The sequence below is a fragment of the Podarcis melisellensis genome (genome assembly GCF_964234715.1).
Source record: "Podarcis melisellensis genome assembly, chromosome: 11".
Lineage (NCBI taxonomy): Eukaryota > Metazoa > Chordata > Lepidosauria > Squamata > Lacertidae > Podarcis > Podarcis melisellensis.
The window spans coordinates 36,305,505-36,325,970 of NC_138543.1; the positions used below are offsets into that span (position 1 = coordinate 36,305,505).

The 20,466-nt window shown below is 43.8% G+C and overlaps 1 protein-coding gene across 2 annotated transcripts in view; it reads left to right on the plus strand.

Annotated features, from left to right (window-relative positions):
• Nucleotides 1-19,498, plus strand: part of CMYA5 (cardiomyopathy associated 5) — a 49,533-nt gene extending 30,035 nt beyond the window's left edge. For both annotated transcript variants that reach the window (XM_081929308.1, XM_081929307.1), the window contains exons 8-13: nucleotides 700-846; nucleotides 2,444-2,591; nucleotides 12,646-12,779; nucleotides 12,984-13,083; nucleotides 13,972-14,145; nucleotides 18,077-19,498. In XM_081929308.1, coding sequence (XP_081785434.1) covers nucleotides 700-846; nucleotides 2,444-2,591; nucleotides 12,646-12,779; nucleotides 12,984-13,083; nucleotides 13,972-14,145; nucleotides 18,077-18,329 — 956 coding nt within the window. In that variant the 3' untranslated portion in view covers nucleotides 18,330-19,498. The remainder of the gene's footprint in view (nucleotides 1-699; nucleotides 847-2,443; nucleotides 2,592-12,645; nucleotides 12,780-12,983; nucleotides 13,084-13,971; nucleotides 14,146-18,076) is intronic.
• Nucleotides 19,499-20,466: the final 968 nt, after the last annotated feature.

A 20,466-nucleotide genomic window follows, 5' to 3' on the forward strand; every position in this document is an offset into this window, starting at 1 on the left:
ATTTCTGGGTTAACGGAGTCTGTAACCTGAAGCGTATGTAACCCGAGGTACCACTGTACATACAAGAAATACATGGGTAGTAGTGACAATGAATGAAAATAAAAGTGACAAAAGTGAAAATCATTGGCCTCAAAGTGCTCTTAGGCTGCATCCTAGGCACACTTACCTGAGCATAAGCTCCATTGAACAAAGTAGGACTTGTTTCTGTGTAAAGGTGCACACTGTTAAGGAACAATATTAATAAGATACAGTAGTACCAACTAGACATAATTGTACCTACCTAGATACTATGAATAGCAGAGCTGGTTTCTAAAATATAGTACAGTATACCTTGGTTGTTGAACGACCTGGAAATCGGATGCTTTGGCTCCCAAACGTCCCTTTTCCCCTAGTCTTCAGAACCTGCAGAGGTATGAAGAGGGCAGAACAGAGACAAACAAGATGGTGTGGTCTCAGATTGCTTGGAAAGGACCTGGAGGGAGGAGTCTTAGAGAGCAGTGGAAAGGCAAGGACCTTCAGTCCTCGCAACTGCCTTATTGGGACAAGATCTAGCAGGAGAAGTTGCTGTGCTCACTAGACCTGTGCTGTTTTGTTTCTTTGAATAAAGAGTTAATTTCACTGACACCTTGTGAGTTATTGTTGACCTGCCGTGACATTCTCATGACTTGTTTCCTATGTGTGTGTGTTTACTTGCTCTAGGCTTGGTAGAAGAATACCGCGTTACTGTGAAAGAGAGCAACTGCATTTTGGAAGATTTGGAACCAGGTCACTCTTATAGTGTGTGGGTTATGGCTGTGAACTACTCAGGATGTAGCTTTCCCAGTGGCAAATCCACATTTAGAACGGGTAAGTAGCTTGCAAATTTCCCCGGTGTTTGTAGTTTTTCTGTGTTTAATACAGAGGGTGTCTAATGGAATGCATGGAGAATGTGGCCTCTGCTATGATGTGCCCTGTATTTGTGCAAGTTTGACCTTAGAGATGTTTCAAATAGATGGATATCTTTATGAGATGCATATTGGGCTGGTTCATACATGCCAATGATGATGACAACAATGTCAATGGTTTGTATACAGCTAAACATGATAAGAGGGATGCGGGTGGTGCTGTGGGTTAAACCACAGAGCCTAGGACTTGCAGATCAGAAGGTCGACAGTTCAAATCCCCGCAACGGGTGAGCTCCTGTTGCTCGTTCCCTGCTCCTGCCAACCTAGCAGTTTGAAAGCACGTCAAAGTGCAAGTAGATAAATAGGTACCGCTCCAACAGGAAGATAAACGGCATTTCTATGCGCTGCTCTGGTTCGCCATTCCTCAGGATAATTCCTTAGCATTGTAGTGCAAAATTCTCTCTAAAAAAAATATTTTTCTATATAGTTTTGAAGCAGAAGTGTATGACTCCCAGGACTGCCCTCCCAGCTGCTCAGGAGTTGAGCCTTCAGTGTAACTGATCAACACCTTTATGGGGATGTGAGAAGATCTAAGAATGTGTCTAGGGACGCGGGTGGCACTGTGGGTTAAACCACAGAGCCTAGGACTTGCTGATCAGAAGGTTGGTGGTTCGAATCCCCGCAACGGGGTGAGCTCCCGTTGCTCGGTCCCTGCTCCTGCCAACCTAGCAGTTCAAAAGCATGTCAAAGTGCAAGTAGATAAATAGGTACCGCTCCGGCAGGAAGACAAATGGCGTTTCCATGCACTGCTCTGGTTCGCCAGAAGCGGCTTCGTCATGCTGGCCACATGACCTGGAAGCTGTACGCCGGCTCCCTCTGCCAGTAAAGCGAGATGAGCGCCGCAACCCCAGAGTCGGTCACGACTGGACCTAATGGTCAGGGGTCCCTTTACCTTTAAACATGACAAAATGCAGTACTGCCCACATGTACATTACTCAACACCTGGTAGCTAGCAATTAATTTATTACATTTAAAGCCCATCTCCCCCTCTCATAGTCGAAGGGTGGTGTTTTCCCACACATTGTGGTACTGATGGAACTAGCTCCCTCCCAATACCTAGGATTACAGGGAGGTGAGGGGGAATCTCCTGATGTTACTGCAAGCAACACATTTAATCTAAGGGGTAGTTAAGGCCACTAGTGTAGGATTGAAGACCTCATGATTTAGGCTAATTGCACTCAGCTGTATTTTTAGTTTAATTGTTTTAATTGCTAGCTGTGATTCCCCCTCCTTCCAAAAAGGAAATGAGGCAAAGGGCCTCTCTAATAATAATAATAATAATAATAATAATAATAATAATAATGTTTGTCTAGATCTTATCATTATGGGTATTATTACCATTTGAGGAAGGAAAACATATGAAGGGGGGAAAAGACTTAAAAGAAATTGATGAGGAGTGTCAGCTCGATATTAGCAATACTGATGCGCTCATTCCTTTCAGCGTATAAAGACTGCAGCTATCACTATGTAGCAGAGCTAACACGATGTTGTATTCGCAGCTCCCCCGACCCCTGTAATAAAGGCAGAAGAATGCAGTGTGTGTTGGGACGCTGCCACCATCCGATGGAGCACCAGTAACCCAGAAGCAACAGACTCTTTCACGCTTGAGTACTGCAGACAGTATTCTCCTGAAGGAGAAGGTCTGAGGTCAGTCCCCTGTGCTTTGAAATGCAGATGGACTGGATTGGAAGCTAAAAGGAATGTTCCAGAATTGGGATTATTTTGAGGGGAAATAATTTTGTGCGGCTCGATCTTCCTAAGAAAGAGAGATCAGCTTTGCCATGGAGATTAACATTTGTGCCAGATGCTAATCTCTGAGATTATACTCGGAAAATCAGAAATACCTTTAATTTGTGTTACTAAAGTACAAAACTACTAGAGACTAAACCCCAAAGGCTTCCTTGGGTCCTGTTCAAGCCCTCCAGAAATGGATTAAATGTACGAGGCCTTGGGCTGACCTATCTGCACCAACATCCTATGCAAGCTGCTTTCTTTCCTGTTGAATTTATCTGCAAAGACAGCAAGGCCGGCATAACTGCAGCACTTTTCCTAACTGCTATCCACTCAGTGGATAATGCTGGGCCTGTATCAGAGATACAGCAGTTCAGATTCTATGTGGATGTATCCCAGCTTCTCAGTCTGCTAGGTCAAGGGCTCTCATGCTAGCAAATGGGTGAGTTTTAATGTTCTGCAACAGAGGAATCCAACATAATGATTGTGCCAATGGAAACTTGGTGCGTAACAGATTCCGCTTGTGCAGCTCTGCTCCACTGGTGTGAAACATTTTGCCAGTGGAACAAGAATGTCAGTTGCTTTATATGCCACTACATTGTGTACAACCCTAAACTGATATTGTTCAACCTGATGGAATGATTGTTATAAAGAGACAATGGGATATCCCTCCTATATGCTTCCCTGAACTGCTTGGTGGACCTGTGGGCTACAAGTGTAATAAACATGCTGAGCAGATCTCCGCTGTCTCCCCCGCCTGCAAAAAAAATAATAATGCACTAGATCACCTTTCTCTCAACCTGGCACCCTCCAGATCTTCCCCAGCTGGCTGGTGCTGATGCTGCATTGCAAACCTAAATATCTGGAAGGCACAAGGTTGGGGAGGGATGCCCAGGTGATGGAGCATGTGATGGAGGAGGAATTGTACCATGCTCTGAGCTTAGGAGCCCAGTCCTGGAATAAGGATGGCGATGTTCTTCTTATCAGTGAATTCCTTAGCTGAAAAAGGATAAGTCAGGAGGCTCCCATTTTGCTTGTGCCACCTCCTCTATAGTTTACTTAGCATAATGGTTCATTTGGGCCTGAGAACCATTTTCTCTTCCTGTTTTTTTGCTTTTTGTTTGCATTTTGTTTTGCTGGCAAATGCAAGTTGTTAAAGGGAGCAATGTGTATTTGCACACTGGCCTCCATCCCAGGAGCTGTGTAGGTCCTGGGGAAAGAAGGATGAGCTCCAGAGCAAAGACTGGGGTAATTAATTCATTAGTTGAAGGCAGGGACAAAACACTGCTATGATTCAAAAAAGCTTTTATTTTATTTTTGCAATTCATTTAGTGGTTGCACATTTTGTTTTAATTTGGGTGAGTGTGGGGGGGGGGGTTAAGCAGCTTTGCAACTTTTCTGTGATATTGACTCCTGAGAAAACTCAGTTGGTAGAGTATGAGACTCTTAATGTCATGAGTTCGAGCCCCAAACTGGCGAAAAAAATTCCTGAGCTGCAGGGCATTTGACTAGATGACCCTTCCAACTCTACAATTCTGTAATTCTTTGAGAGGGAAAGCTCTCCCTTCCAGCTCCTCTGAAGACCTGCCACACTAAAGAAGCCATATTTCCCCAGACAGAAGGTGCGTACACAAAACGTCCTGGTTGCATGAAATAGCCACTGAAAGCACTACTGTGACTTCTTATCTCAAGCACACGGTCTATTTGTGTTCATGATTGCATCTGAAGAACAGAAGTGATGTTCACAAGCTCTTCAGTCTTGCCACATCTGCTGTGTTTATTACAGCTTTGTGGAGACACAGAAAGCTGTCTGTTCAAAACAGCTTTCAATAGCAAAACTTGCTGAAGGAACACTTTTGTCTCCCTGTGATCAAAATTAAGAAGAGAGCAGCACTCGAAACCTGAGTAGAATTTTAGATGCATTAGCACTGCTTTGTGTTATGGGACATGATTTGAAAATCAGTCTTGCTCTGAGCATTTGTTACCTGGGTGAAGTTCCAACCAGAAACCAGGCCTACTCCACATGGATAGAAGGCGCTTTGATAACAGATTCCATCACAAGTTTTCAAAACTCTCTGTATCAAGTAGCTTGCTGTCCCAAACTAGACTCATCTAAACGTTGCCATAACATAGCACTTTAATGTCAGGGTGGGGAGAAATTGGGTGGGTTTGGTTCACATTTTAATGCAAACCTGCCAAATTCACACTCCTAGGGGAAAAACAGCTATCTGATGAAATTTGCATTTGTCAAATTTCTAGTCCACAGATGGGAGAGAGATTTGTTTTGCCTCACATTTTAATGCGAACCTATTTGATTTGTATTCTCAAAATGTTATGCAAACTAAAATGAAGTTTGTATTTCTCTGCATTGTGTGATGCTGTTATCCAATCAAGTATTAGGGGAAAGTGCATTATATTACAGATGGTGGTTTGCAAGAATGTGTCAATTAGGAAAACTTTCATACAAAAGTGTGTACAAGAGGAGAAATGCACACTTTAATGATGGTGAATTTTCATGATGACTTTTTGGGGGGCTTGGGGAAATCACAAACTGATACAGAAATCTGGACAATTGAATTTAAGACTGGAAAAATGAGAGAAGTTGGGAACTCATCCATCCCTGTTCGAGTCCCCAGTCTATAAAGGTAAAGGCGTAAAGGGACCCCTGACCGTTAGGTCCAGTCATGACCGACTCTGGGGTTGCGGCGCTCATCTCGCTTTATTGGCCGAGGGAGCCGGCGTCATGTCATGTGGCCAGCATGACTAAGCCGCTTCTGGAGAACCAGAGCAGTGCACGGAAACGGCGTTTACCTTCCTGCTGGAGCGGTACCTATTTATCTACTTACACTTTGACATGCTTTTGAACTGCTAGGTTGGCAGGAGCAGGGACCGAGCAACGGGGGCTCACCCCGTCTTGGGGATTCGAACCGCCAACCTTCTGATCAGCAAGTCCTAGGCTCTGTGGTTTAACCCACAGCACCACTCTTGTCCCTTCCCCAGTTTATAGCAAACATCAAATGCTTGCTTTTTCTCTGACTGATGTTTCTATCCTGCTGCAAACAGCAGCAAAGAAAATGGGATAAATCCTAGCAGCCTGGCTCTCTATCTTCACTTGAGGTCCATGATAAAGAAAGCTTAGCTAGAGGGGAAGCTAAGGAGAGCTATTTTTGTGGCTGATTTCTCTTTATTTCCCTTAAATAAAAGAAAACAAATTATGGAAGGCATAATTCCTTGTGTCTTTCATACAGAAAGAGGGGAATTGAATCAGCAATAAAAGCAAATTTCCTAGAATCATCAAAGGAAGCCACAAATGAGGGTCATTGATTCAGCAAGCAGTTGGATAAATGCAGTTGGGAGAATATAGCAGTAAAGTCTCTTGATGGGAAGTAAATTTTGTTTTATTTTTAAAATAGAAATAAAATGCCATTTATATTCCAGCTTAACTTTCTCCTACAATGCACCAAGATTATGGCTTTACGAGTTAGAAGTAATATTGTACCAGAGGGTTTCCCCTAATAACAAACCCCTAATGGAAACATAAATATTTATAATTAATTACTGCTATTGCATCATTACTTTTATAAATATATATCTGTATACATATTTATGGGTGTGGAGACTCTCCTTCAGGTATACAAGGCTGAGGCCATTTAGGGTTTTAAATGTCACCACCAACACTTTGATTTGTGCTCAGAAACGTACTTGGAGTCTTTCAGGACTGGTGTGACATCGTCCCAGTGGCTTCTCCCAGTTACCAGTCTACCCGCCGCATTCTGGATTAGTTGTAGTCACCTTCAAAGGGAGCCCCACATAGGGCATATTTCAGTAGTCCAAGTAGGAGATAACCAGGGTATGTACCATTTCAGCAAGACAGTGTGCAGGTAGGTAGGGTCTCAGCCGGCATGCCTGATGGAGCTGGTAGACACGGAATTAACCTGTGCCTCTATGGACAGCTGTGAGTCCAAAATGACTTCCAGGCTGCACACCTGGTTCTTTAGGGGCACAGCCACTCCATTCAGGACCAGGGAGTCCTCCACACCTGCCCACCCTCTTTCCCCCAGAAATAGTACTTCTGTCAGTATTCAACTTCAATCCGTTAGCCGCCATTCAACCTGCTTCTCTTCATTCCTTCATTTGGTAAATGGCTTATCTGTTAGCTGTAGTGTAAGGAGCAATGCGGACATGTAACATATTTACTTGGAAGTAAGACCCATTAAATCCAATGGAATTTACTTCCTACTGCATGTGCAAAGGATTACACCCACGGTTAGCAGAATGGGGAGTTTTCTATAACTGGTCAAATTTCAAGTCATTTCTCCTGAACAGAAGTTTGGGAGAGTTGAAGCAAGTTAGTTCATTATAAGGGACGTGGGTGGCGCTGCGGTCTAAACCACTGAGCCTCTTGGGCTTGCTGATCAGAAGGTCGGTGGTTCGAATCCCCAGGATGGGGTGAGCTCCCGTTGCTCGGTCCCAGCTCCTGCCAACCTAGCAGTTTGAAAGCACACCAGTGCAAGTAGATAAATAGGTACTGCTCTGGTGGGAAGATAAACAGCGCTTCCATGCGCTGCTCTGGTTTCGGTGTTCCATTGCACCAGAAGTGGCTTAGTCATGCTGGCCCCATGACGTGGAAAAACTGTCTGCGGACAAATGCCATCTCCCTTGGCCTGTAAAGTGAGATGAGCGCGGCAATCCCTTAGTAGTCCGTGACTGGACTTAACTGTCAGGGGTCCCTTTACCTTTACCTTTAGTTCATTATCAGTCGGAGAAGCAAATGTTGATTAGCAATTTGTACAGAACCAACACTGGACCTGACAAAGCAGCCATTGCCAGCTGTGAAGTCCCCCTTCATCCTCCCTGCCTGTAGGAGATGCTGTAACAGAATTCCCGCTGCATTCATCCACACTAATTCCCAGAGAAATCAGTTGCATTGCTTACAGTAAAAATGGTCCTACTGATGAAGCACTGACGTGCATAACAGTTCACCATTTTTTATGTGTAGTAAAAGATAACATTGTACATTAGAGGGGAAGCGGAGGAGCACAGTTAGTCGTAGATTGTAGCCAAAAGCAATAGAGTTTGATTCCCATGACTTTTTTGCAGGGGGGGGTAGGGCAGGGAACAACCCAAAAATTGTAGAATGTGCTTAGGATCTTCCTGTCTTAGAGGAAGAGTAATGTTACCTTTAAAAAGTAATGTATTTTGTCCCTTTTTTCTTATGTCCTCTGCATTCTGTCAAAAGCTCTCATAGCAACCGCGTAATCTTGAAAGACTGCCAGGATCTGTCACGCTCTGCTAGTACAGTGGAGCCATTCTATTTTCAGTGGTACTTAAAGTGCGTAGCTGTAGTATATAGACTCTGCTATATAGACCATCTGTAGTGCTCAGCGTATTTTAAAAGACTGATTACCTCACCACACCTTCTTCTGTGATAGGAGTGACATAGAGCTTATCTGCACTTCAATTTAGCGCTGCTGTTTCTAGGCACAGGTCTGTGCTTAAAAGCTCTGGGTCTGAGCAGGGGGGAGGTTTTAGGCCCTGCGCTTTCTCCATGAAAAACTGCTCTTTAAAGCTCAATTGGAGCAAATGTCAATTTGGGTTCTCTGCAGATTGCTGTTTGCTCCAGTTGAGCTTTAAGTGGGTTTTCATGTGGAAAGCAAACAAAGGTCGGGCACTCTCACACAGAACATGAACCATGCCTGGAAAGAGCAGAGGAAAGGTAAGGTGGATAAACCTATTGTTCAACAGATTGTGATAGTTTACATTATATTATACCCCAAAGCTGATCTGGAGACTAAGAAATGAATGAACTATTCCCCCCCTTTGCTGTGATCAATATCTTAGCAGTACATTATCTATGCTCTTCCCTTGCTGTCATTTTAGTTACACTAGCTCTAGGGCAGGGCACCTCAGGTCCGGAGGCCAAATGTACCCCTCCAGCCCTCTCTGTCTGGCTCCTTGGGCTATACCTCAGCTCCAGGCCACATTCCTCAATGTGCTCCACATCCTCCACAATGTGTTCCTGCTTCACATCCCCTTCTAGTTCATTTACGTGGCTGGAAGCTGCCCTTGAACTGTAATAATCCTGGGAACTATAGCTTGCCAAGGGTGCTGAGAGTTGTTTAAAAAAAGTAAAGGACCCCTGACAGTTAAGTCCAGTCGCGAATGACTCTGCGGTTGCGGCGCTCATCTCGCTTTACTGGCTGAGGGAGCTGGCGTTTGTCCACAGACAGTTTTTCCGGGTCATGTGGCCAGCATGACTAAGCCGCTTCTGGCGAAATGGCGCACAGAAGCGCCGTTTACCTTCCTGCCGGAGCGGTACCCGTTTATCTACTTACACTTTGACGTGCTTTCGAACTGCTAGGTGGGCAGGAGCCGGGACCGAGCAACGGGAGCTCACCCCGTCGCGGGGATTCGAACCACCGACCTTCCAATCAACAAGCCTGAGGCTCAGTGGTTTACACCACATAATGCTTGGGGAAGGAAGCCATGACTGTTCAAAGTGGTACCCTAGAGACTTATATATATGGTGTAGGAGTCATTTCACTCAAATTGTTATTTCTTTAAAACTTTTTATACCCTGCCTATCTGTCATTAAGTAAATAAACTCCCAAGGTGACCCACATTGGACATACCTTGCCATGTAGCACTCTGCGTGTGCAGTTCTGTTACGAGTTGTTCCCATATGGGAGGGTTGACTGCATTTGACTGCTTATCTCTGTTCGCAGTGAGTGTGCGTTTGTTTTCCTGTGCTTGCTGCATATGCTGGCACTTCCTTGGAAATGTGGAACAGCTAGCATTTGTTATGTGAAAATATTGTGGATGTGTGGATGATATGTAGGAGGGCACTGGTATCCGAGTGCCAAGGCCCTGCGCATATACTGCTCTAGTCTTCATTAAGGCTGCACTGAATATTCTCTAGTTTGCCATGAAATCAGCACACTTAACACAGGCAACTTACGGGGGGGGGGGAGTACCCACTTTGCTGAACGTGTGAATAATATCAGTGGTCTTTGCTACCACTTGGATCCCTTGGTTGCTGCTTTTGCCTGACTATTGCCCATGGTGACTGAGGCTGATGGGAGTGAGAGTCATAGAATCATAGAATCTTAGAGCTGGAAGAGACCCCAAAGGTCATCTAGTCTAACCCCTGCAATGCAGGAATCTCAGCTAAAGTATCCATGACAGATGGCCATCCAACCTCTGCTTAAAAACCCCCAAGGAAGGAGAGTCCACAACCTCCCAAGGGAGACCATTCCACAGTTGAACAGCATTTGCTGTCAGAAAGTTTTTTCCTGATGTTTAGTCGGAATCTTCTTTCTTGTACAGTGGTACCTCGGGTTACAGACGCTTCGGGTTACAGACTCTGCTAACCCAGAAATAGTACCTTGGGTTAAGAACTTTGCTTCAGGATGAGAACAGAAATTGTTTGGCAACAGTGGCTGCGGCTGTGGGAGGCCCCATTAACTAAAGTGCCACCTCAGGTTAAGAACAGTTTCAGGTTAAGAATCAACCTCAAGAATGAATTAAGTTCTTAACCCGAGGTACCACTGTAACTTGAAGCCATTGGTTCGAGTCCTTCGAGAACAAGCAGGACAAAACAAGCTTGTTCTCTCTTCCATGTGACAGCCCTTGAAATATTTGAAGATGGCTATCATATGTCCTCTCAGTCTCTTCTTTTCCAGGCTCAACATACCCAGCTCCTTCAACCATTCTTCATAAGGCTTTGTTTCCAGACCAGCAACATCTCAAAAGTCTCAGGTTTCCCATCCCTGATTTAGGTTTCGTTCACTGAATGTGGGTATTCAGAGCAGACCTTGCCATTGAGATCCCCCTTCCCAACTGCAACACATCAACTGGACAGGTGACCTCTGTCACTGATGCTAACCAGGCGCACAAATGTTCACCTGATTGAAATTACACATGTGCCTTGTTGAATTGAGGCTGTGCAGTCACATTCCCCTTTGACAGGCTACTTGTTTTCATGAAGCTGAGTTATATTTGATTTTCTATTTTTTCGTATTATTCTGGGATAAGAGTGAAGGAGCCTATACAGTGGTATCTGGGGTTAAGAACTTAATTCGTTCCGGAGGTCTGTTCTTAACCTGAAACTGTTCTTAACCTGAGGTACCACTTTAGCTAATGGGGCCTCCTGCCGCCGTGGTGCGATTTCTGTTCTCATCCTGAAGCAAAGTTCTTAACCCAAGGTACTATTTCTGGGTTAGCGGAATCTGTAACCTGAGGTACCACTGTAAATAGGGTCAGATTAAAATGGCCGCTTACCACCTTTCCTGGTGAGCAGTGGTTGCAGCCCGACGCGGCACCTCCTCTCCCCTTGGGCATGCTGCACCATCTTTGCCTGTCTCCCTGTCCCCCTTGGCCGCTGCGAAGTCTCATAGGTTCCTGCCAAAACTCGTCCATTCAAATGGGCCAATCCATGGCAGCCATGGGGGGAGGGGCATGGCGAGTGGACCTGAGGGAAGCAGGCTTCCCTCAGGTCCGCCATACATCTACTTAGCCCAGCCAACCCCAAAACACAGCACCCAGTTGGATGTGCCGGGGTTGGATGTTGGGGCTCTGTGGCTGGGCTTGCAAGAAAAATATGAAAGTCTTTGAAATCCACTCTAGCTGAAAACAGCTCTCTTTGAAGTTGGAATGTATTTCAACCCTTCAGGTTTTTTTAATGGTGAAAGGGCATTGTATAAATAAATGAAGAATGTAGCGACCAGTCCTCTCAAGGTCTCTGATGTAGAACTGTGTTGACAGTGACTGCTGTTTGCTCAACATAAAGAATATATATGAAGTAAAAAGACATTGACTACACTTATGAACAAAGAATAATGCTTAAAAAAAGGAAATCAACCATGAGAAGCTATGTCCTTTATTCTTCAGCTTCTGGTGCTATCTGGTGGAAGCTGGTGAAAAAACAGCTTTTAGCATTACAGTCTGACAACCTGTTTAAGAGCATTGAAGCTGTTATAAGTAGAAGCTCTGTTAATTGTGATGTGGGCATGGATATATTTTATCTCACTATTATCTTGAATCAAGTAGGGTTTTCAGGTTTTGGTGCAAAATTTGTTTATCATAAGCTTAAGGGATATCAAAACAATCCCAGTTTCACGCTGCCTTCAGCTCTCTGTTGTATGTCTCCAGTCCAATAGAAGTGTTATTGTGTAGTGTCAGTCTTTTGAGCTGGTGCAGCAAAAAAAGAACGCAACTCCTCACAAACACACTCCTTGTGCCCTGACAGGCTTTGGATACAGCAGTGAATCTGCTAGTCTGCATCCCCAGCCACTCATTAGGATTGCTTTTGGGGGATTTTGTCATGTAGCCTTTTCTGAAAAGCTGGTGCAAGCAAAGTAGGTTGGCAAGGGGTGGAGGGTTCATTGAGAGCTCTTCTTGCAAACATGGCTTCTGACCATCTCTTATAGGGAGAGTCTCCAATTCCTTCCCTGTGATCATGCTCATCTTTTTGAAAGGACTGTCTTTCCAAAGGCAGCTATAACCTAGGAGTCAGGAACCTTGTGGTTCCATGGGCATCACAGTGACACCTGGTGATTGACAGTTGGGTGGCCCCACTGTTGGTGAACTGCAGGAGGCCAGGTCCTGTCCCTCACCCCCACCATTATTATTATTATTATTATTATTATTATTATTATTATTATTATTATTATTAAATTGCACTTTGGGCAATGGTTTCTGTGAGAAAATGCTTTTTACCTTGTTTCTTCTTAGAGTTTTTGTCTAAGTTGGAACTGTTTTGTATCGATACTGATAAAATGTGTATGTGTGTGTATATATTAAAAAATCCCAAGTTGTCTTCCTCCCCTCTTTAAGGAGAAAAGATAAAGGCCCCTTTATCTTTTCCCCTGCTGAAAGAAAAGCAGCTTGAGGGCAGGAGTGATTTTTGAGAGGGCAAACAGTTATGGATTTTCTTCCACAGAATTCAGTATATGTTTATTATATATTTCAGATCCCTGGCTGGGATTAAACAACCTGAAATGAAAGTTCACCTAGAATCCAATGTAAATTATTTCTTTTACGTGAGAGCAATTAACATCTTTGGGACAAGTGAACAGAGTGAAGCTGCTCTCATCTCGACCAGAGGTAGATAAACACTTTCTAACTTGTGGGAAAGGATTCCTTTTTGTCTCGGAAGGAAATGCAAATGCCTTTTAGTAAATTCTGTTGTACATTGTTTCAGTGACAGTGATTACTGTAGGCCTTAAGATTTTGTGATTCACTACAAATGCACAATGTAATAATAATCCCTGAAGTGGTGTTTTATTTCTTTCCTGTGAATCACATCAGGAACTAGATTTCACATAATGAAAGAAACAGCTGCCCCTGCTTTGCAAGTGTCACCAAGTGGAACTATGATATGCCTTCCTGAGGAAACTGAAGCCACTGGGTAAGTACTACTCATATTTACTCCTCCTTACTATTGAGCATTATTGTCAACAGGATGTGAAGATCTATGTAGGTTAGGGATGAGAGAAATTCATTTCAGTTTGCCTCGAAGCATGAAGCCACCAAATTAGCAATTTCCAAACCAAAACACAACCAATTCAATTCTTAATTCAGTTCAGAACCAAGGAGTGTGTACAAAAATGTGTGTACTAGGGTGAAAGAATGCTCAAATTGGTGAAAATAGCATACAAAATGCATTATATTATGAAAAATTGCTTTGTAAAAATCTATACTGGGCACATCTCCCTCCCTCCCTCCCTCTCCCTCTCTCTCTCTCTCTCTCTCTCTCTCTCTCTCTCTCTCTCTCTCTCTCTCTCCCTCTCTCGTTACTGAACTGGTTGGATTAAAAACAAAGCCAAACATTCCTATCCTGAATATTCGACAACGGACAAATTCCAATATGCATACATAAAAAAATGCAACACAGGCTTGTTTCTTCTTTTGAGGCAGGTGAAATCTTACTGTTAAAGGTGAAGACCAGGGGTCAGCAAGCTTTTTCAGCAGGCGGCCGATCCACTGTCCCTCAGACCTTGTGGGGGGGCCAGACTATATTTTGAAAAAATAATAATGAATGAATTCCTATGCCCCACAAATAAACTCAGAGATGCATTTTAAATAAAAGGACACATTCTACTTATGTAAAAACACGCTGATTCCCGGACCATCCATGGGCCGGATTTAGAAGGCGACTGGGCTGGATCTGGCACCTGGGCCTTAGTTTGCCTACCCATGGTGAAGACATTGGACCTTTCTGATGCCAAAGGTTCAAACCATTCTTTGACTTTGGCCAATATAATGCTGCATTTGTTTCTGTTCTTTCTGTGTGCAGCATCTCCCCAGTACTGGGTGAGCTCCTGTCTGCTCGAGGATGGCACTACTGGGAAACCACTGTGAGTGACTGTTCAGCTTACAAGGTTGGGATCTGCTATTCTACTATGCCACAAGACAGCATCCTGGGGCAGAACAATGCTTCCTGGTGCTTGCATTGTCCTAGCAAGACAAGGTAATAAAGAACATCTTATTTTTTAAAAAAGCTGTGAAATTACATGTCCTTTCCAGTCTATTCCTTCTCCTCCCTTCCCCTATGGATGCATGGGTGTGTGTTGATTTTCTATTTGTAAGCCACTGGAAGAGGTACGTGGCAACTTTCAAAAGGTATACAGCGCTTACAGGGGCGTCATTTATTATTAAGTGTTGTACTTCTGCATCCCTCAAGGTTCCCCCACATTCACTGGAAATTTTGTTTGTGGGTAGTGCTGCTAGGCCTACAAAATGATCGGCTTGGCACCACCAGAGTTGAGCATTAGAGGGAGTGATAAATAAATAGTGATGTGTTGCCTTGGAGGACAGCTTGGATGTTATGGAAAGTGGCAAGAAGCATAAGCACAAGTGATGTCCAAAGGAGGACGTCTTTGGACATCTTCTTGTATGTTGAGATTGTGGGAATGTTCAGGATGGCAGGAGAGGATATATTGTTTATTAACATCCTTCCTAACTTGCACTAGCAACTCATATGTCTCAGTGCAGGAGAGATGTGCAAATGCTCCCTCCAGATGTTACACTAGTGGCATGGAATATGGATGCTTAGTTGCACATTGGCTAAGCAACAGCTGGGGGCAGCAAGATGAGGTTCACGATGCATTGGGAGGAATGTTAGCCCTTTATCCATGCTCTGTAATAAGCTGCTATCAGCTGCAGGAGGGAAACATCTATTGGCACCCAGTTTCCCTTGCCATGATTACAACAACCCTGTGAAAAAGGCCCATTTACAGCTGGGGTTCTGAGTCTGAACACTTAGGATTATAGTGTCTCAAAGAAATCCCATCTCAATATTTTGTTCCTGTTTTTTCTGGATGGCACAACTTCCATCAACCGAAATAGGAGCAGAAATTTGAGCCTCTGGAATTTGTAGCTGTAATGAATACTCCAACCACAAGATCGACCCGTCTGTTCCCTGGTCTGATTTTCCTGTGTATGTGAGACATTTCTACCATAGCTGCTTCACCCGAGGTCATCTTGATGATTTAGCAGGTGACAGGGCGAAGGAGAGGGATGTTTTTTTGGAGAGAATCCAGGACTCTGAAAGTCTGGATGATTGGTGACTGAGAATAGTGCTCTGATGATATACTCCCTGTCCTCTACACTGGCAGATAAGGTTACGCCGTGGGTGCTTCTTAGGCTTCCACTTTCCATCATCTGATCAGGAGTTTTAGTATTACCGCCATAACCATCAATGGCAGGTTATATTTAATGCTTGTAATGTTGCATTTCAAGGTGCCCGCTTCCTGAAATATTTTATAGTATGTAACACATTTCAAGTGTTTAATTTGCATCACATAAATTATCTCAGGAACAGCTCTGTGCAACAAGTCAGAATTATTTGTCTGGTGTGGTCATTTACTTCTGTGGAGAAGTGTGTGTGCAGATGGGATTGACCCAGAGGGGACTGGAATTCCATCGTCTAGACCCACTCCTAATCTCTGTCCATTCAAGGTGTGGTTTCTACAGGAGCCTATGTGTTTTTACCCAAATGTATGTAGGCTTCCTATGCACAATGGTGGTAACTGGACCTCGTGCTAAAACATGGTTTATCATGATGGGAATGAGCTGAGGCAATCTTTGGATTCATGCACTTCTCCCTTCCCATTCCTGCCTTGGTATGGCTGTAAAGAGAGGTTTAGATGCTTTCACAAACTGCAGCTTGTCCAAACCTGACAAACTGTGGTTGATCTTTAACTATCGCCTGCTGAAACATACCAACGTCAAACCATGGGCTATGACATTGGCTTGTTTCCAACAAGCCATTGTTTAAGCTAACCACCTGGAAATGAATGAATGATTACACAAAGTTATTACTTTAATGTTTTGGGTGGGGGAGGGACTGTGGCTTAGGAGCGACCTGCGTATTTATTAGGGAAGTAAAACCCGGAATAGTTCATCCATCCAGAATGACCTAATACTTGTGTTTGGCGTCTCCTAGGTCTGTCATTTGATTAATCACTTGACTTTCAATCAATTACATTGAAATAAATTCCAGAGTTGCAGTCATGTTAGTCTGCTGCTGCAAAATCAACAGAGGGTTTTGTGGCACCCTAAAGACTAATAAATTTTATTATGACATAAGCTTTCATGGAGAGGAGTGGACCCTTCGACTGCAATAAAAGTTGTTAAGTCTTTAAGGTGCCACAGGACTCTTTGTTGATTGAAATAGATGTGCATATTATAGCAAAACATTTACAATGGATGTCCTTTGGAGGATGCCAAAGGAAAAGCAGTTTTCTCTGCAGTGTGGAACATTCACTTTACTAAACAAAGCAAAAGCGACTGTTCAGGGTTAAAAGGTAAGGCCACCCTTGCTGCTTTGCTCTGCAGCATGGGAATGGGGAATGCTTGTCTGCAATAAAAGGCCACAGAGCCAAATGCAATTCCATCAGTACCACTGAGGATCCAAAGTTAAAAGAGACATTGTCAGAAGCTTCTGTTGCTTTTGATATTCACCTTGAAATGCAAAAATATCTGCTGACTTTGAACAGATACTGCTAGTAAAAGCCATCTTAGCTTTTTTCATCAAGCTTGGCACAGCAGGTGGCTCTATATTGGGCGGGGGGGGGGGAGGACAACACGCTAAAACAAATGACAGAAAATGACCCTTGGAATGCATTGCTTCCTTCCAAATGAATATACAAATATGCTGAATTGGCCAAAGGACCATTAGAATGCATTAAAACAAGAGTGATGGATTGCTTGCTCATATGGCCATTTTAAGGAACTGTCTCCAAAGGAACAACTGGGGTAAATAGACTTTAAAAAGTCCTTCAAATAGCCATTGAAATGCATTGGTATAAGCTGGATCTGGGTAAATTGCCCTCTTCGACACCCCATCACACCATCCTCATAGAAATCAACTGTGTGTGTGTGTGCTACGAATAGGCATGCATTGAGAAAACTTGGATCCAGGTAAATTGCCCAGGCTGGCCCTACCATTAAACAGAGCAAGGCGATTGCATCGGGTGGCAGCTGTTGAGCGGCAGTGGTGGTAGTCTGCTAGTTGTTCCTCCTCAGCCATCTGGCCATTCCTGTCTGTTCTCAAACAGATCTGTGTGAGCCATGCAGCCAGGCCTACACCTCCTAAGTTAACCTTAGGCACAGTGGATGGGGACCCTTTTGGGCCCAGCATGCCAAATCCCTACCCAAGCAGGCCAACTTTCATTGGGGACAACCCACCTGCCAAGCACCTGGCGTCATTATGATACCAGACAATTGACAGGTGGGCTGTCTCACCCATCCATCAAAGTCCCTTTGCGCAGCACTCAGGGGAATCATAGATGTGTAAAGTTGGAAGGGACCACGAGGCCCCTCTAGTCCAACCCCCTGCAATGCAGGAATCTTTTTGCCCAACATGGAGCTCGAACCCATGTCCCTGAGATTAAGAGTCTCGTGCTCTACCAACTGAGCTCTTCTGGGAGGGCCAAGCAGTGGGCAGTGAGCTGTGTGTCACAGCGCTTCTCAACTGCCTAACAGACAGCTTGGGAACTGCATCGTAAGGCAGAGGACAGGTGGTTCTGTCAGGCAAGCAGACATGGAGCAATGATTACTGCTGTGCTGAAATCCTCCCAAGGTTTGGCAATTCTGACTCCACCGTTCATCCGGCTCCAGACTCCACCGTTCCTTCATCCAATCATAACGCTTCCAAAATCATTGCAACCCGCTACACGTTGTTGCATATATTACATAATCAGAACCAGATAGTACCCCCTTATTTTTACCACAGCACTGATCTGCACCAAAGGGGAGCATTTCAATGTGTGAAAATGTGTGTATTAAAGCTTTAGCCGCTAAGGGTTTCAATTTGCTAGTATCTGGCAGATAGAAAGAAATATTGCTATAGGCTGTGCAGTGAATTCTTGTTGACCTAATCTTGCCCTCTTCTGCAGTTTCCTGTATAAGGTCCTCCATCGTGGTGAAATGAGTGATGTCATTGTGACAGAGCAGCCGCCCCGCATTGGCATTCTGCTGGATTATAATGCTGGAAGACTCTTATTTTTCAACGCGGAGAGAGGGCAGCTCCTATTTGCCATCCGGCAGAAATTCACCGATGCTGCTCACCCTGCCTTTGTGTTGGAGGAACCAGGAGTCCTTCACCTGCATACGGGCATGGAGCTTCCAGAATTTGTCAAGCAAAGCTAAACATTTTCTTTCGAACTACGTGCAAGGCACACACACACAAAAAGCGGATAGAATGTGCTTGGGGTGGCCTTGTTTCCTTCTTCTAAGATAAGTTAATAATTAAGAACTACAAACCAGAGAAATGCTCTGTGAACTCAGTGGCTTCAACAGGACTTCCATCATACATTCCCCCTTGCCAACACTACTTCGTAAAGTATTTTTTATACTTGGGGGAAGTTTCAAAAGCAGATCAAGGAAGCTCCTCTTAGGAACAAAAGTGTAAGGTTATTCACAGAGCCCACATAACTCACCCACATGCGAAGTCCCTGGGTGGTGGTTAACTCTCTTCCCAATTTGTTTTTATTCACTGGAATCATTCACATAAGGCGCACGTGCGCGCGCGTGCACACACACACAGCCATAGCTCAGTGTTAGAGCATCTGCTTTGCAGATTTGATCCCCATCATCTCTGGGTAGGACTAGGAGAGACCGCTCTCTGGTGCCCTGAAGAGCAGCTGCTAACACGACTGAGCTAGAACTGACCAGAAGTTTGACTCAGTATTAGGTTCTGTGATCCTACATAGCACAAAGACACACAAGTTATCTCTTTACTTACTACTTTCTGTGATGCATACTGAAGGACTGCCAAAATGTTTGTGCTACACTCACTGCGGGTGGGTGCCAGGAACTTCTCCATTGGTCCCTTTTGAAATGAATTGATTCCAATGCATTTTCACAGGGCCCAGCAAGAATAAATTATTGGGAGGAGTGTGCTCATTGTCTGCAATCCAGCTAGTCGAGGACTGACCCACACAGGCCTACCTCTAGTCAAGATGGGTGGGGCTGCTGGGATTTGGGGAGAGGGGACTGCTTTCAGTCTCTACACCCCATATAATCTCTGACCAGGTTAGCACTCCTATTGATATTAATAACATTGCCCATCTTGATTTCAGTTACACTCATTTTTATTTTTATTTTTGACAGGCAGAGCCTGGCACCTCAAGTGTGGCACATACAGTATAAACATACAGAGTTCCCAATCTGCTAGGATGTATGAGCATAAAATGCTGGATTCTTACTGTGTTGTCCTAACATTTGGGGCCTAACTGGATCAGGACAGTTTGTTCATATGAAAATTATTCTAATACTGTTTTAATGGTATTACGTGCAATTAAAAAATTAAAAACGAACAGGTTTTATTTCCAATGTCTTTGCCCAGAAAAACAATATACCATTCAGTGCTTTAAAAAGAAGTGGGAAATGTGTGTGTTCTGATGTGTGAACAATAATGTGACAGCTTTCTGAAATTGCACTTCTTGATGGTGATGAGTGTTTATTGTAGTACTGCACATGTATGCAGTTTTTTCCAGCACCCACACAGCGTTGTTGGCATCAAAATGCCAGCCCTTATTCCCCCTACCCCCATTTAGTCTGGATTTACCCTATCTGGGTAAATATGTTAAGTAAAAAAAAAGACACAACAAAAACCCATTTGTGATACCCATTTTTAATATTAAGCTGTCAAATGGAAGAGCACTAAAATGTAGGCAAACATACAGGGTTTCACCAAGCTTTTCATACCTGTTATCTGGTGCTCACAATCACAGAAGGAGAAAGCACGTTCCACAAGCATCTGATGATGTGTCACCATTTATTCCTGTTGAGCATGCCTATTTGGGTTGTTCTCACAGAAATCCCAATACATCATTAAAAAAGGAGAGACTTCATGTTTTCCCTCTTTCCAGCCACTGCCCTACCCAATTTCTGTTTTTGTTTTTTTATAATGATGAATTTGCAATGAGGCACCTGGGCTGGATCTACACTGACCTGTTTAACTTTATTAGAACGTTATTAGTTATTATGTTCTGGAACATCACAGGGCATACTTGTAAATGAAAGCATTTCTTTACCTTTAAGATTTTGACCCAAGGCAAAGATTTTGACCCAAGGCAAAATCTTAAATGACAGGCTCCTTTAAAAGGAAATGTAAAAGACAAAGAGGGTTTATTTAAGGGAAACATACTAGAAAATAAAATAAGGCATGTAAGAAAGCTAGTTAAACAACCTATGATACTTATATCGGAGTGTTGTCAAGCCTTGCTCTTGTGACTTCCTCATGACTTGTCTTGATACCATTGATTGATTGATTGATTGATTG